This window comes from Oreochromis niloticus, linkage group LG5 (assembly GCF_001858045.2).
Source record: "Oreochromis niloticus isolate F11D_XX linkage group LG5, O_niloticus_UMD_NMBU, whole genome shotgun sequence".
Classification (NCBI taxonomy): Eukaryota; Metazoa; Chordata; class Actinopteri; order Cichliformes; family Cichlidae; genus Oreochromis; species Oreochromis niloticus.
In genome coordinates, this window is record NC_031970.2 from 28,613,555 (window position 1) to 28,632,339 (window position 18,785).

Genomic DNA, 18,785 nt, shown 5'->3' on the forward strand with positions numbered 1-18,785 from the left:
CTGCTGTTAGCAGGGGAAGAAAGAAACCACTAACCAGTTGATCTGCAACAGTGCTTAGGCAGGTGGTAAATGTCCTTGTTTGTGCCAGAACTGTTGGCTTCTCAGTATGATGTAATTTAACAAAATGATCCAACAAAATCATTGTGGTTTTAACACTGTGGCTAATCAGTGTATGGAGCTTTACTCTTGACAAAGCAACATGACAGAGGACTTACTTCCAAAAGATTTGTAGGGCTCAGTTTAAGGTAAACAAAACACAATGATTTATGATTGCACGTTAAATTTAAATGACACTGGTAATATTATTATTATGAATACTTTATGAATATTTTGTTTATTTACAGTTTATTTACAATAAGGTGAATAAACAAATCTAAAGTGGTGGAAGCTGTCAGGCATGGCTCTGTGGATGAGGAGAGACAGAGTCAGCGATGGCTTAAATGTAGGGGGCGGTTTGAGGACTTGATTGTAGGGATTAGAACCATCTTATTTGAGTTAGAGGTGGATTTATCCCCAGGAGCTGCCTATGGGGCAAGGTTTCTGTGGTGGGCAAATGGAACTGGTGTAGAACGGGTGGGTGAGTCCTTTTCTCTACAGGTTTTTGAGTTTCCAAGCTGAAACAGGCTGAAGTGTGGTTGGAGGTTTTAACAAGTCGGAAGATTTAAGAATCCCAGAGAGACAGATGACTCACTTGTGCACGAGGCTGGCAGTTGAAAGGAGCAGAGAGACTCATGGTTAGCTGGCGAACAAAAGCGCTAATCACAGGTGACAGAGTTGGCCCTATCTTCACTATTGTAGTGAGGATTAAATGGCAAGGAACTGAGATAACATCCAGCCTTTAAATGATCAGGTCCGGATGCGTAAAGGATGAAGCAGACAGACTCCGCCCACAGGCACATTAAAATTCCAACCTCACCTCTCCACCTGTGACTAAATAACAGTGATGTTAAACACAAACACAGACCCTTAAAGTGCAGAAGTGTTATTTTTGTCCCTCATGTCTCCCTTTTGGTACAAGGCTCAGTTAGACAACCAGTTCCTTTAAGTACTATAATGAATAATTTTAAATCTACTTTGTAGTAATCTCACTGTTGTCTTTAGCCTCCATTTACAATGATCAAGTACCAGTATGTTTTGTAATGGATTTAAGACATAAAAGCCTAAGCTGTCAGTGACTCCAAGGACATAAAAGGTATTGGTCTTTACTGACTTGCACTGGTTTGACAGCCTATATACTGCACAATGAGATCCAATCTCACAGCCAGTGTGATGCATTTAGGTTTAAGTCTTGCTCATCTACGTGTTGGACTGCAGAGCCACATGTCCTACTATCCTCAAGGGACACGTTCAGACCCTAACAAAATCACCTCAGTGCTATGAAATGATACGTCTTCTAAAGAATCTGTTATCCACTAATGACACGAGTGTCACAGAGAGACTTATGAAGCTTTTACTCAGAGTCATTTCAGACAATTAAGATACCCTTGAGGTTCACCTTGGATTTCTCAGGTTGCGATCCTCACTGTGTTAATTAGGCTGAAGCGTATAATTCATTTTCCCTCCACACTCCCTGCTAGACATCTGTGGGTCAGCTGGAAGTTTTACACAGAGTTTCGGAAAGGTTGAAATTCAGATGTCAGGGACAAGAGTTGAATATATATGTTAACTAATGAGGACGCATGGAGCAATCGAAATGAAACACACTTCAAAGTATGCCAGGGAAGCCGAGGTAAGTTTAGTTTTTAAAAAAAAATCAATAGAAGCGCGTGGACATTTTACCACAGACATGAAAAGAGATTAATAAACATTTGTGGTCGACTGCACTACTACATAAATGAGTGTATTTAAATTTTAGATTTAATTGTAGATTTAGACACAGCAAGAGAGAAAAGCCTTCGTCTCAAAAACAAAACACGGCTGATTATCATGCTGCTGGTGTTGTGTGGCTGATGTTGAAATACCGAGTGCAAATGCTATAACTTACGAAATGTGCTGCTCTGAGAGTCTCAGTGGCGTTGTTAAGCATCTCACTACAAAGATAGCAAAAATCAATAGGAAGAAAACATTTTTCTTTGACCCCTGACATTAAAAAAGTACAGTTCAGACAAGACCTGAATGCACACGCACGGCAGACAGGCAAGCTGAAGAAAAAAAGCAACTTGGTCAACAAAGGCTGGTAGGGAGGTAGAATCCAAAGAGTAAAAGTAAGCAGATGAGCTGGAGATCACACGCAAATGGCCCGATGCTGGAGAACAGGGGAACCAGAGACGTTGGGTGGCCTGGTGGCAAGGCGGACAAACAGTGCTGCCCAGGTGCTGCAGATGGGGGATTAAAGAGAGACTACTCCAGAAGGCAGGACCTGCTGTGAAAGTGGAGCTCCATCAGGGCCATGCCAGAGGCTAATGGTTAAGATACGGCGGGGAACAGGCAGGAAAGCCAAAGAAGAGATCAGGGCAAGACAAAGGCTGGAAACCAGAACAGTCGGACAACAGAAGAGGTTCAGCAGGCAGGACAGACAGATGCTCTTTGAAACGGGGGTCAGTTGTGACAGCTGATGTGACCTGGTGTAATAGTGTCCTCTGTCCTCTGCTGTTCTGTAGCAGCAGAGTGGTTAACTAGCTAGAGGCCGCACTAAATTCTGTTATGTAATAAGTGATTGAGAACTGACTGTTACTTGTCTAGAGGAGGAACAGTTCCCACTGACTTGGTGCTTCTGGGAGCTCGGGTTAATTTTTATAGAATACTAGCGACTAGCAATAATGAAATAGTTTCAGATTGAGCGTAGTGTAAGAAACCTTCATTACAGAACTGATTTTTCTGTTGTGATGGCCTCAAAGATGTGTTCCTTTGAAACTATAAAAAGTTATTCAACTATTCCATGATGTTAGCTTTTTAAAACTCTTCTATCTCTGATAGTTCTTGCTCTGCTAGTTTTTTGTTAGGTGAAGTTCTTTTCATCCCAGGTGAAGCACTATAGAAATTGAATTTAATGAGTTACATTTTGTTAATTTTTATATTTTTTTTCATGTATTTTTCTTACTGACTTTAGAAAGGGGACCTTGCTGCTGAATAACAGCTTTGCTGTAATAGCTGCTGTGCTTCTGTCTCTGGGTGAAATGTCAAGATCTTTTGAGATGCTCATCATTGGACGACTCATTATGGGGGTAGACTCTGGTAAGAAATATGCTTTCATAATTTCCCACTCATCAGACAGTGTAGAACATTCAATATAGAGCATAATGCGGTAGTGTAAGGGAGTACAAAGAAAATATTCATTCAGTTAATCATGTAAATTATGATGATATTTTTAAGTTAAATCTGGTTGACCTTATCAGAAAATGTCAATTACATACCTCTTGTAGTGACGCTGATTTTTTTACTTACTTCTAGGCTGGACTATTGCAATTCATTATTATCAGGTTGTTCTAAAAGGTCCCTGAAAAGCCTCTAGTTGGTCCAAAATGCTGCAGTGAGAGTACTGGACATGGGCGAGGACGAAATACTGTATTTCTCCCATATTAACATCTCGAATAATCAGGACCCATCATACCTTATAGACTTGATAATACCATATTATCCTAATAGAGCACTTTGCTCTCAGACTGGAGGCTTACTTCTGGTTCCTGGGCTGCAGATCACCCACTCTCCTTTCAGTCCCTGGGGGTCACATGAGCTAAGATGTGCTTCTTGGTGTCAGTCGTTCGAATCACTTGCATCAGGTGTGAATTGGTGTGAGATGTTCCCCCATCCTGAATCATATGAGTCATTAAGATGACTTGACTCAATGTGTGAGTGTGGGTAGAGTCATCTGGAAAGGTATCTCAAGCCTATGTTGCAGAAAAATGGTGTCATAGGCCACGACTTCCACTCAGTGATGGTCATTCAAAGACCACATCCAAGGTGATAGCGCCATTAGAGGTCAAATACCCGGGACTTCCCCTCTGGTGTTAGAACTGAAGCAGCCATTGTGCATTTTAAATTCAATGATCACTGATTTCACATGTGCCAAAAAAGTGCTACCTCATAAAATGCAACTCAGTTTTGGTTTTAAAAGTAGCTTGGTTATACCACAATGCAGAAATAGTAGCTACCTTTAAAAAAAAAAAAATACACATTTACAGAAGAGTGGGATAACTTGTTTACAATTTGTAGTGTGTGGAAATTGATTTGTTTTTAAGTATTAACTTGTTCTTCAGTGTAGACCGTTTCTAATGCACAGACCATCAATACTAGTACCCATGACCGTGCCCCACAGTTCAAGACAGCCAACTGTGAAATGTGGCTTGATGTTCAATGTGTATCAGTGCAGTGGAGCTGTTGGTGTGTCTGCACTTACATTTATGTGGTAAAACAAAACAGACTTCGATACTGATAAAAACACCCCCAGTGCTTTTAAAGACAGCTGATGCTTACAGATCCTAGATAAGATACATGAATGCATATTCCTCTACTATGTCAATACATACTGATGAGAGGAGTGTTTATGCTACATAGACATCCATATATTGTGTGTCCCTTCCAGGTTTTAATATACTGTTTTCTTGTTTCTTTCTGACAGGTATTGCTCTCAGTGCTCTCCCCATGTACCTGGGAGAAATTTCCCCAAAACACTTCAGAGGTATGATTGGCCAGTTCAACTCCATTCTAATCTGCTTAGGAGTGTTCACTGGGCAAGTACTGGGGCTGCCTGAGCTGCTGGGTCAGGTTAGTGGTGTAGGAGGCTATGAACGATTACATTTTGAAAGTGTGCTGTATATGTCGTGTTGTTTTCTGTAAGAATGGTTTTGAGGCTGGAGAAATTTTAAATCAAGACAACAAAGTGGAGTTTAGTAAATGAAAAGTGGGCTAAACATAACCACCACATCACTCCAAGTTTTCAGTATACTGTCTGTGGAGAAGGTCTGTTGACTTTGGATGTCTGGGGGGGGGGAATTTCTTTATTATTTTTATTATTTTTTCCCTTGACTGTAATAAAGTTTGCTCTCAAGTCACTGTCCTGCGATCATAAACAAACTGCATTTAAAGGCGTTTCAGCAAGCCCAAAGCCAGTGTGAGTGAGTGAGGAATCTGAATCAATAAATTATGCTAAACGTCATATAAATTGGCACTTTAAGTAAAATGTGAACCTGTCATGACTTCGGTGATGCATTAGCTAAAGTACTATTCACCTATTGTGAGACTCACTTGTCACTGGTTGAACTGGTTCCAGTCTTGGTTTACATTTTGTGTTTTGTTGTTAGTTGAATTTTTAGATTTTGACTTTTTTATTATTCTAGTTTAATGTGAGAGTCTAATCTCGCATTATTGAGTCTTTGATTTTATTGCTTATTTTTGATGTGGTAACCAGTTACATGTTCTGTTTTGTCTTGTTTTGTCTTCTTTCCGGTGTATTGTTATCTTTAATAGTAGTATTAGTAGTAGTCTCCTCAGTATTTCAGGCTGTGTCTTATTGTACCTTATTTCTGCATTCATGCCTCTGTCCCTCTGTGTTCCCTAGTCTCTGACATCTTAAGTTTTTGTGTTGTTGTTTGTTAGTTTCCTTTGGTTGTTTCCTGTTTTGCTTTGAAGCGTAGTTTTCTTTCATGTCTGCTGTCAGGTTTGCTTCCTTCCTGTCCTCCTCTGATTCCCTGATTGTTTTCACCTGTTGTTAATTGCTTTCACTTGTGTCTCCTTGCTCATCTGTTCGTTGTCCCCAGTGACTTCTGAGTATTTATAGTCTTGTCTGCTTTTTGTCCTTTTTGTCAATGTGTATGTGTGTGTGTGCAGCCCAGTTTATTCTCTTTGGATTTTCATGTACCTCATGTTGTGGTTTTTGTTATTTTTTGCATTTTTTGCATCAGCTGTACTAAAGGCTCGCTGTCAGCGCATTCTTTTGTTTCTTGGATCCTGTTTGTTTCCTCTCCCCTGCCTGACAGGTTCCACTATATGTCTGACTTACAACATAAACCTATCAATATTAACTAGAAAAAACACCTTGAAAAAATACAGTAGTTAATGAGTAGTAAAAATTTTTATTTTATCACCGATAGCTCACAAATTGTTCATATTCGGCATGTTTAGTTCACACATTGAGAGGAACCAGCACATCAGTTTAAGCTTTGGTAAAGACAGTGAAAGAGTCTAATCTTTTCCATCCAGACTGGACAATGCCAAGATCAAACGCATCCAGACAACCTGGCTGCTGGGGAGTTTCTAGTATTTCAATGTTGAAAGCAAAAACAAAATTCTCTATAACTGCATGTAGCAAGGAGATTATCCCAAGTAATAAAGGGCGAGAGACACATTACATCCTAGACAGGTTGCCAGTGTGTTGCAGGGCTAACACAGAAGGCGACAACCATTCAGACTCACATTCACACCTACGAGCAATTTAAAACCTGAAGAGAACCCATGCAGACAGAGGGCAAATATGCAAACTTCCCACAGACAGATGGTGGATTTGAACCGAGGATCTTTATGCTGTGAAGCAACAGTGCTAATTGTGACATCACTATGCTGCCCATAAGGTGCAAATTAGTCCATTCAAATTTATTTGGAGAAAACTTAATTGTATAGGACAGAAAGACTGAAACATCTTAAGACTGTAGACACAGATTCCTTAAACTTTGTGTGCGTATAATCTTGAGGGGTTCTGTTTCGTAAATGTGATTAATTGTGGAGCTGATGTATGCTTAGGAATCTGACTTCTGCTGTTAGCCATATATGTGGTCTTTAACCTCACATTTTGGGTTGTCTAGACCACAGTACTAAATTTTGCTCTACAAGGGCCTGATATCCACTTACGGGGACATTATACTGCCACTGTTCTATCGAAACTTAAAACGAACGTCCTCATATGTGGATATCAGGCCCTTGTAGAGCAAAATCAGGTAAAAAGATAACTCTTTGTTTTTACATTCATCAGGTCCCAATCAGCCCAAATAGCAAAGAGAAATTAAAAATGCATGCCATGAAAGAGTTCTGGTCTTAGGAGGTTAATGCCTTTATTACTTTGCATATTATTTTAAAGTGTTTGCTTTGGGGTTAACTTAAAAATAATGGTAGGGAAGTGCAAATTGTGCTACACGAGAGAGGCTCTGCTACAGTTCTAGAGCAGCTGACATTATCTATGACCAAAGTGCATAGCTGCGGTTTCTTTGTCATTAAGAAATTATAATTTATTACCTGAATTATTGTCTTGTTTTTGAAAAAGAGAGAGCATAAATCAGAAGACGAAAAGAATTAAAGTGATGTCTCCAATCAGGAAAAAAGCCTTTTAAAACCACTTTCATTCCTCACTTTAGTTTTCATGTCTGTCTTTATTTACAATCAGAAAGCATTCATTGTTTATAAATTAGGTTACAGATATTTGCTTATCACAACAGCTCCTCTAGCATCACCCCTGGCCTAAAATGACCAGGGTTGTATTTGAAGTTATTCGAAATTTCTTTGGCTTCACATTAATTAATGTCTTAACTTTGTGCCTCTCACGTCTGTGTGTGACCTTGGCAACTATGTGACATTAAGGTGAGAATTAACCACCAGCGTTTAAATGTCAAGGTCGTTCTATTAGTCAGTAGTACTGATGGAGCCTCAGTGGCAGACTTATTCGCTCTACAGCTTCAGTATAACAGAAAATTTCATTTTGACTTGACATTCAAGCATGAAGTCATACTGAAGGAAGAAGTTCCAACTCTGCTCACACTATTACTCCTCCCTTTCTAAGGCTGGCTGAAAGCGCTTTGCCCACAAGCAATGGCTTCCTCTGCCACTTGAGCAACAAACTCACATTTTTATCCTTCACGCTATCCGATTGGTTCTATCTGTCCCTTATTTCAATAGGCTATCAGTAGGAGTTCTCAGACACACCTTGTTTACCCTTGAGGAAATATTATCCATTTTATCCTTTCTCACCTCACTGCCCACTGTACACAACTTTAGCCATGTTGACTTGGTCTGCTGCTGAAATGTTTTTATGACAGATTATTTATATGCTAGGTTTTCAGTTTATCTGTTGGGGCTGGAAACAGACATTAGCCTAAGGCACAGATGCTTTGAAAGCCAAAATCAGTTGTGTAATATGAACAGAAAGCCAATAATCTAAAGTGCTCTACTCCTGGCAAAATTTATTGACATTAGATCACTGCTTGCTTTGGCATCATATTAAAACAGAAATAATAATGGAATATGTTTTCCCAGAATTGCTTTTCCAAATTTAAAGTATGACATTACACTTTTTGGCACCAGCCTGCTCAGACAGTTTTGGATTATGATTTTAAAATATATAAATAAAAAAAATGATGTATATTTATTCCAGAATGATCATGTGAGAGTGTGCGGTTTTCTGTTTCTCTGTGTTACCCATGTGATGGACTGGCAACCTGTCTAGGGTGCAGCCCAGAGATGTTAGGGATTTTTCTGCCTAAAAAGGAGGTTAAATAGAAACTAAGCCTAAAATAAAAATATACTTTTTTGTTAGAAAAAAAGGGATGTGCAGTTACAAATCAAGTTTGGTACAAATCAGCTTTTGCTTTACGATGTTTGTGTGACATATAAAAAACCCAGACGCTGGAGTGGAAGTGGAAGATAATGAGTGGATGGATACAAAAAAACCCATCCACTTTATGTCTTTAATCTAAATCTAAAGTGCCCACTCCCCATCTTTTTTAAGTCTTCTGTAATGTTGTGCTGCTGGTTGTCACGCTCGTCCGAAACAGTTACACCCAATAGCCCTTAGCATTAAGCTTCTGTAGGCGGTGCATTGTTTGCAGAACCATTAACATGCCATTCCAAATTTCACATTTCACAAATTGATCCCTGTTCACAAAATCACACCTAGTCCTCCAGTAGCCTTTCAGTGTGTAATCAAGTCATAAAAGAAACAAAGAAAAAGCAATTGAGTGTAAAAAGCTGAGCACCTGTATGCTGTGTGCATTCATAAATGTGTGCCAGCACATTAACCACAGCAACAGATGTTAATGCATATGAAGTGACACTGATTTGTCTGTGTAATTGTTTGTGTCTGATAACGTTCTTCAAAGGCTTCAAAGACCAGACTGTATCTGCGTCCTGCTTTGTTTGGAGCTTATCCTTTTGTTCAGAAACCTATATGCATAATGCACATCTCCAGCAGCGCATGAGCTGTCTTTCCAACAACGATAATATAAGAGCGACAAACATATTTTCAAGCCAGTGGATTTTGGCTGAAGCTTCCTTTTACATAATTTCTGTGGACCAATGCCCATCCCGAATAAAGGCACGAGTGTTGTAGTGATGAATTTGGTTTTTTGTTACTTTCTTCTGCCTTTTGCATGGTTGTCCTCTGCAAATATGTGATGCATTCCTGCTCTGGTTAAAAAAAGAAAAGAAAAAAAGATAAACATAATTAAAATAATGTATTCAACTTCCTTAACCAAATTCATTCTCCTATAAACCGTTTTGCATTTTTACCTTTGTTTCAAAAAGATAAACCAAAATAAAATCAATGATATCTTTACGCAAACCTACTCACTCTTGATTTGATGAAGTCCTCGTCTCCTATTTTCTTCCACTGCTACTTTGCACTTTCCCATTAAATATTGGTGTCATTTTATAGCTTTAGGCAAACAAAAGGATTTCTTTTTTATTTGTAAAGCATTGATTTGTCGCATGTCAGAATGACCTGCTGACCACATCTCTAAATTGAGTTTTGTGTTGACATATAGCCCCTCTTACCACGTTTCTTTCCTTTTCATTTCACAAGTAAATCACAGACATACGTGACAAATCTAATGATAATGCCTTGCTACAGTCTATTCTGACTTTGGTATGAAGCTCAAACAGGCCTGTTCATGGTGGCTGTCTTAAGATGTCGCTTGTTGTGTGATTCTTTGTTTTGTTGAACCTTGAAAAATGATGCTTACTGTGACCCTCATGCTAAGCCACTGTCCTTTTTAAAAAAAGCATGTTTATGTTTTACATTATAGCAGGAACAGGATCTTAACCAGGCATCCACTGAGCATGTGCAAGATAGTGAAGCTATCAGCCTGCCTTGACTACAGCTAGAGTCATATGAAAGGGACATGATAAAATATCATCTGGTCCTTCACAGGTTCTAAAATAATTTAAATAAATCTTCCGATGAGCAACAACATGAGTCACACTTTCATTATTTATTTAGCATAACTGAACCAAAATTCAGAAGAAGTGTGTGTGAAAAACGACAGCCCATTATTCAGTAGGATGCACAACTACCTTTAGCAGTAGTACATTGAAGTAAACATTTTCTATATGACTATCAGTCTCTTATATTGTTGTGGGGGAATTTTGGCCCACTATTCTTTACATTTTTGCTTCAGTGCATTGAGGTTTGCAGGCATGCATTTATTTCCAGCTCTTTTAAGGTCCCACCAAAGCATTTCACTTAGGTTGAGGTCTGGACTTTGTCTGGGCCATTGCAGCACCTTGATTCTTTTCCAGGCATTTTCTTGTAGATTTGCTGCTGTGCTTGGGACGGACTCACATTTGACTCCAGAAAGCAAACCCAAATCATCACTCCGCTAATACCATGCTTGAGAGGTAATGAGGTGTTTGTGGTGCATTGTGGCCAAACATCTCCACTTTGGTCTTATTAGTCCGAAGGACGTTGTTCCAAAGTCTTGAGGTGTTTTTTTTATGTAACTTTACAAAGCTTAGCTGTGCTGCAATGTTCTTTTTAAAGTGAACAGACTTACCCCTGTAAACCTTTCCAAACAAGTCATGCTTGCTCAGTCTTTTTCTTTATTGTACTGTGATGAACTTTAACATTTAACATTCTAACTGAAGCCTGTGATGTAGTGTGAGATGTAGCTCTTGGATTTTTTGCAATTTCTCTGAGCATTGAACAGTCTGACCTTGGGCTCAATTTACCGGGATGTCTGCTCTTAGAAACTTGGTGAATCTTTGTCACTGTAGAATGAATGATGGACTTCAAATTGTTTAGAAATGACATTATAAATCTACCCATATTGATGAGCAGCATTCCTTCTCCAAGATCACTGCTGATGTCTGTATTAATGCACACCTGAGTGCTTCAGACCAGTAAATTACCAAAACATCTGCTTTTATAGAGCCGTTCAGACTTGCTAATGATCAATTATTCAACTCAGTTTGATTTTTAACACCTGGATACTGTCTATTGTAAGCTGTGTATACTTAATTTTCCACATGACATTCTTTATCACATAGATACTTAGACTGTAGATGGGTTGTTATATATGGGGAATACATACTTTCATTTATTAACAGGATAAAAAAACAATTAAACAAATATGTTCTATTTGTTGTTAATGCAACATGAGTATACATTTGTTGGAAAGCCCAAGGTCTCTCAAGCTGATTGCTTTTATACGTGTACCATGTTAATATTTTTGAACCCACATTGTCACAGGGCATGAATCATCTGTCTGTCTGTCAAATAATAGAAAAGAATATAATATGCGGTAAGAGTTTAAGGCCTGTGTGAATCCAGCACTTTCACATTTTCCCTTGTAGAAGGAGTCTTCTTTAATATTTTAAGAACAGCACACACCATAGAGGGCCAGTGGTCAATTTGTTCCTCTGACAGACCATCGGGAAAACAGGCTTACAGAGAAGGTGACTTTCATCACAAACAGCTTTTCATCTGATCCTGGCAGATGTCCATCTATAAAGTATTCCAATGGCTGAGATCCTGGTGCCATGACATTTTTACCAAGTAGGCTCTCATTTTGTGAGAATTAAATATGGAAGAGGTGTTGTGATCTGCCTCATCATGCAGATACAAGATGGCTCCAGATAAATGTTTGTGCTCCATGTACGGGGAAACTATTTGGACAAGAAACACTTTAGAAAGTAGAAATTTAAAAACATGTCACACCAGGAAACCGAGGTTTGAGGTTTTTTTTATTAAAATTTTTACTCAGTGTTTATTTTTTTAAGTCGAACAACTTTATAAGTTTGCATCAAAGTGCAACCATTTACACAAACATAAACAGACGTTAGAAAGCTCCTTTCTGCGTCACCAGAATGATGACTTATGATCCATCTAAAGGTAATTATGCAAGTCCAACTTCACCACTGCCTTTGGAAAACACAACACTTGTATAAAGATGCCAAAGTGACAACTTTTCGTTTTGCAATGCACACTGTATCCTTCATGTGTTAATTATGAATGATAGAGTGCCACACTGACAGTGAATGACTGTCTTAATCTCACTGCCTGTTGTGGAAAATAAAGATTTGCAATTAAATGATTAGAAAAGATCGCTACAGAACAAGTTCACCTCTTGGCTGGGGAATGCACTGGTCAGCAAAGGTAATTAAGGCTAGCCACACAGAGATAATGTTAGTGTTTATAACTGTCTATATCAAAGATGTGGTAAACCTGACTTTCCATTATCTCTGTCTCAGATAATGTTCATATCAAAACCCCTGTGGTAGTTGTAGTAGTCCTCTGTGCATTTCATGAAGCCATGCTGCTGTTGCAAATCTTCTCCATTTCATTCCTGTCAGCTCCCAACAACAAAGGCATGTCTCATGCTTTGCATTTGTTCAATCCCAGAATGTACAACCGTCAACATCTCACATGTAATAATTGAAAGGGAAAGCTACACGGCAGTAAAATATTTGTCTCCTTTGTTGATGACAATTATTAGACACTGAAAGGTGTGCATTTAGTTCATACTGTTGACTGCACAGATAAACCTTTATGTGCATTTGGGTGTGTGAGAGTGAAACAGAACATTTAATGCGTTACACACTAATGGAACAGGGCCTCAGTGTGAACCCACAACTTATCATTCTTTAGCTGTCTCACAATTGCCAAGTCAACTATGGTTTCCTGTGTGTATACCTAATAAGCATTGTGCCACTTGATTATTAGACATTTCTCTGCGGAGGTTTGATTGCTGCCAGTCTCGTAAACTCTGATCAAGAACTGGCTCATAATTTAGACAAAACAGAAAAGCGATCATGTTAGCTAGAGATAGGTGAAGAAGAGCGGGTGATCATGGATGTTTTAAGAAATAACAAGACAGACTAAACAAGTAGGCAGATGGGGTCATCACAGGATTAAATTAAGTTTGTTTTTCTTCTTTTTTTTTCTTGAATCACACTTGACAAGCTTGTTAGAATAGAAACAATCACTTTGTGAGTGCTGTCAGCCTAAGCAGTTTCTATTACATCTTACCAGAAGATTACGCAGAGGTAACATGAGATGTTTATAGTACAGATCACAGAAATCAATGCCTGCAGCACAGATTCTTTATCTCTGAGCGCAGGCTATAGAGCTTTAATCTAGTCAGCCACTGTCACCTCCTGCTGGGATAAGATGATCCACTGTTCAGCATCAGAGAGACAGAGACAAAAAACTATACATCTTATATATTTTTTCTATGTTCCAAGAAATATCTGTGAAGGGCTTCACTGAGAAACACAACTAAGTGTTCCCCAAGATAACGAAGTGATTCACTCTCCCAGCCTGGCTTCATTTGAGATTTAAAGCTGCACAACCAAACATTTTTGTATATCCAGTATATTTCATCACTGCATATATCATATAAAAGATGTCGCTAAGAGACAAACTCATAAATAATCAGTGTTTCACCCACAAATTTAATTTTATTTCCAGCACTCTCAAAACTTAAAAGAAGAAAAGTCAGTTATGAATAACAAAAACACAAGCCGATCTTGTCTGACATATCAATAATGTGTCAGTGTTTACAGCTTGTTCAGTTGGTGAAGATGACCAAGAAAAAAATAAAACAAACCTTTTACCAATTCTTGCGTGAACTTAATCCCTGGGAAACTGGAAAGTACTTTGGGGATTTAGTTCACATAAATTCAGAGCTGACATTTTCTGTCCAAATGGCACCTCCTTCCGAGTCTGTGCATACGAATACATACTGTCCTCCCATTTGCTAAAGTGACATCAGGAAGCACAACCCTGCAAAGAGATGAGACTGTGCATCCTCTCATCTTTGCAATAAGCAATAGCAATGTGTGATGACGCGCGGGTGACTTTTTACGTCTTTTTCACATGCTGCTACTTACATAACTTTTAATCGCTCCATTGTGGTGAGGCTACACGGTTACTTCGGATTGTTGTGATGCCTTCAAGGATCACTTGATTTTGTTTTCAAGGGTACTTTTAATGAAAGTATGTTTTAAAGAGCAAGCCGCTGAAAAGACCTTGTTATCTTATCTGCCATGTTGTGTTATCTGGTTGGATGAAATCTTCAATTTAAAAAAAAACCCTGTATTTAACACACATATACACACATATACATTATACATATACATATGTAAAATGTCAATCATATATATTTCACCTCTGTAATGTTCTGGATATTTATAATTGACCTTAAACTGTAACCACATAATTTCCTTTGGGATTATTAAGGTGTTCTGATTCTGATACACACTTGCTGGCACAACTCAAAGCTGATGAGGTGAATTAGTAACATTACTGGATGTAAAAAGAGCGTTATGGAGAAGATAAGCCATTTACAAGTAAAGCCAGGAGTTCACCTCTCTTTGAAAAATTGCATGTGCAACTGGATAAACAATTTGAGATTAACAATGCTCAATATAAAGTTGCAAAGAATTTGGAGATCTCATCATCTGCAGGACATAAAATAATTAAAAGATTCAGAGGATCTGGAGGAGATTTCTGACCACATGGGACAAGGACAAAAACCTGTTATGAATGATCTTTGAGGCTGTAGATTAGTTAAAAAATATACAATTGTTTAGTGGAAATCTCTTTATGGCATTAGGCACACACTTTATAGCTAGACACACAAACTACTCTGCCAAAAATAACCCAAAATATACATAAATATAGTGCCTAACTTGGACCAAAGTTTATGGGTTTATTTATACAGAGATTGATGAAAAGGAAAAATCTTGTCTGCGGTCTAAGAAATCAGGTTTTGATGTTGTGTAGTGCACCACTTAGTTTGAACCACTCAGTCTTGTTTTTTTTTTTTTAACGAAAAAGTCTTTCTTATTTCAACAATATAATACTAAAATACACTCTGCATGCATTATAGCAGTATGACTCTGTAGCAAGGTGTTAAGCTGGTCTGCCCAAAGTGCCCACACAAGTGACCTACTGAATATATTGAGTATATTATGACACAAAAACTCCTATAAAGGAGGTGTGAAACCTTTTATTTGCCTTCATAACTGCAGCAATTTCCCCCCTGAGTTCACACATGCTTACAGCCTGTTGTTAAGAGGTGATGCAACACCATGGTAACAGGTGCCTGTCAAGTTTCTTCTTTCTTTTTTTCTCTTTTTTTTGTTGCAGTCCATGCCATCAAATTAAATCTGAGCACATATTTTGTTAAATGCCTGCATCCTGTTTTTATCCAGTGTTGTAACTTTTCTTTTTCCTAAATTAGGTTTTAGAAACTTTACAATATTCATTACCATTGCTTGACATTTGAAATGCTCTTCACATTTAATGAGAGCAGCAGACGGCCTTCAGCCCATATAAAGATTCCCCTTCTGCTTTAAGTAAATATATGCAAGAAGGAATGCATCGCTTTACTAAACCCTCACATTCTTGACTAAATCTACTCAGTATTTGCTAGCACGATAGCCTATGATGTTATATTCACATAATATAAATAGTAGCCTCATCATCTTGCAGAAATTCTTAAAAAAAATCCCAATGCATCCACCCATTCAGTGGAACGTGTTGTAACAGCTGTGATATACATCTGTTTTATCGCTGTTTAATATGGTGTAGCCGTTCCATGTCTGAACCTTTGATGCAGCTCTTTTGTTGATGTTTTGACTGCAGGAGTCCACCTGGATTTACCTGTTTTCCTTCCTTGCGTTGCCCGCAATGCTGCAGCTGTGTGTGCTGCCCTTCCTCCCTGAGAGTCCTCGCTACCTGCTGATGGAGAGGAGGGATGAGGCTGGAGCGGAAAAAGGTATTCCATAAACAACACTTAAGAACATCTGCAAAATGCAGTCCGGCTGACACAAGAGGCTTTGGTGTCTCATTGTGGTTATTATGTTTGAAAACCCTGCTGTTGCTCTTTACAACAACTACCACACATTACCACTCTTTTAGAGTTAGAAAAAATGTCTGAAGAAGTAAGACTGTCACTCAGGTGACTGGAGTATATCTGCAGGGACCAGACAGAGTTTTTTAGTGAAACAGAGGTTCATGGTTGCTTTCCCACTGGTGAGATTTGTGGCTTTTAGAGTGTTTTATGCTTTTTCAGCAATTTCAGTGTACAGAAGACTAGCTACACAATTTTCACAAGTGAAAGTTTTGCTTTATATAAACACTTCAGATTTTAATACTGGCCAAGGTTTTAAGAGGACCTTGCAAAACTGCGAACCAAATCAGAGAGTGAATTCCTGAATTCGTCACTTTTAAATGCAAAAATATATTCTTAAATACAGCTTTCAAATACTAAATTAAAGACTCAGAGATGGCTTCACATCTTTATTTATGATTGTAAAGCAGTTTCAAAAAAGAAGTGCATTGGTAATGTGAGTTAAATAAACTGTGACTCTCAGTGGTTTTAATTCTACACATAATTGGTTTTTATTATTTTTTTTCACAGCAGACATTTTGACATGCTTCATTTGGAATTTATTGCAGCCATTATTAATATAACTGTTTTTTTCTTATATAATAAGTGATAAAGCTGGGTGTGTGAAAAGTCTTTTAGTTACCTTTTTAACTGACTTGTTGCTTCTTTTGCAAACGAAATCATATCCAAGTAGTTTGCTTGTATTTAAAATCAGCTGTTAGTTTTCCCGTTGCTGGAAGCACTGGTAGTATTGCTTTTACTTTTTAATGTAGAAAATCAATGTAAAGACTGACTTTAGTTTGAAACTGGTAAAAAATGTGTTTGCTATGCTGATGACAGGAAGAAACTACCAAACATATACAGGCCTTTATGTAAAATACAATGAGAGCAAAACAATAAAATCTAAAATCTGTTTTAATATTCAGTCTTATATTACTATACCAATTCCAAAAAGGTTGGGATGCTGTGTAAAATGGAAATAGAAACAGAATGAAATGCAAATTTCATAAACCAATATTTTATTTTTAATTTTTCTTTCATGTTTTAACAGTGAGATCTTGTATTTCACAAAAAATATTAGCTCATTTATAATTCAATGCCAGAAACACATCTCAAACTTGAGACTTGAGTTTGTTTTACAGCAACAAATGCTGGAAAAAGTAAGTGGTACTAAAAGGAAACACATGGAGGATTGTTTTGCAACTAACTGGATCAACTGGGAGCAGGTCAGTAACATCACTGGGTATAAAAAGAGCATCTTAGACAGGCAGTAAAAGGTTCACCAGTCTACAAAAAAAATGCTTCTATAAATTGTGGAACAGTTTCAGAATGATGCGTCACGCGTCCGTTGCTGAAGTGTTTGCAGTGTGGACCCAAAAGCAGACACGGGAGAAAAGAAAAGAAGTGTAATAAAAACAAGCCTTGTATTAGGCTGAATACCAAAATCAAGGCAAGGCGAAACAAGGGAGGAACTAAACTAACCTAAACTGGGAAAAATCCTAGGATCAACTATAAAAACAATGACATGAGACAAGAACATGAAACCGAACAGGAACATGCAAAACGTAAACGTGAAATAATCAAAACATGAGCACGAACCTGAACAGTATTAAGAAAAACTCTGTAACTTGCTGTGACTTGACGCAAAGTAAACAGATGAACCAACACGGAACAGATGAAGACAGAGGACTTAAATACACAGAAGGGTAATGACGGAAGTGGAAACACCTGGGGAAACACAGCTGACACGAACGAACATGACGCCACAGGGGAAGTAAAACTAAACACACTGAAAATGGAAACACCAGTCTCTTCAAAGTAAAACAGGAAACATAATTGAATGTAGAGATGAAAACACAAGCTTGACAATAGAACATGGAAACATGCACACACGACAGACTGGGGAGACACAGAACACAAGGAGAGACACGTGGGAACAGATAAGGGAGACGAAAGCATGGGTATAACTAAGCGTTAAACATAGAGGACAAGACAGACGTACACAGAAGACAGGAAACGACTCATAAACATGGAGACATGGATGAAACATAAGCTAGAATAAAACTCAACTAAACCCTAACTAAATAATAACACAAGAACTCAACATTATTGCAATCTAACATAAGAAAATCAAGATTCAGCCCCTGACAATAATATTCCTTAAAATCATGGAGACTTTGAATATTTAATTATCTACAGTACATATCATCAAAAGATTCCAGGACTTGAGAGATGTACACAAAGGACGAACCTGAAGAGCTGTGAATTTCACGGCCTCAGGCAGCACTGCATTAAGAACAGGCATGATCCTGTGATGGGCTCAGAAATACTTCCAGGAACCAATGTCTGTAACCACAGTTCACCGTGTCATCTACAATAGCAGGATAAAGCTCTATCAGGAAGAACAAAGCCACATTATGAACATGATCCTGTCAAAAGTGCTCCTTTAATAATAACCATTGAAGTGAGTCCAGTATAACAGGGCGTGTATACAGGCAGTCTGACAAAAGGGAAATGGAAACTGGGACTACATATACACACAAAGACACTGAGGGTAATCAAGGGAAGAGGAAACAGGAGAGGAACAAGGAAGAACTGAAACTAATAAAGCCCAGTGATTCAAAGGAAGTAAAACTAAATACAAACCACAGGCAATTACACTGGGAATTACAAAATAAAATAGGTAAGTAAGTAACTCAACTGTAAAACGTGTAACACAAATAGACAGGGACTTAACAAGAAAACACTAAG

At 38.2% G+C, this 18,785-nt stretch overlaps 1 protein-coding gene across 5 annotated transcripts in view; it reads left to right on the forward strand.

Moving 5' to 3' along the window:
• The window catches only part of slc2a9l2 (solute carrier family 2 member 9, like 2), a 90,475-nt gene that overhangs the window by 16,758 nt on the left and 54,932 nt on the right, over positions 1-18,785 (forward strand). For all 5 annotated transcript variants that reach the window (XM_003442766.5, XM_025907411.1, XM_025907412.1 and 2 more), the window contains 3 exons: positions 3,050-3,174; positions 4,559-4,704; positions 15,788-15,920. In XM_003442766.5, coding sequence (XP_003442814.1) covers positions 3,050-3,174; positions 4,559-4,704; positions 15,788-15,920 — 404 coding nt within the window. The remainder of the gene's footprint in view (positions 1-3,049; positions 3,175-4,558; positions 4,705-15,787; positions 15,921-18,785) is intronic.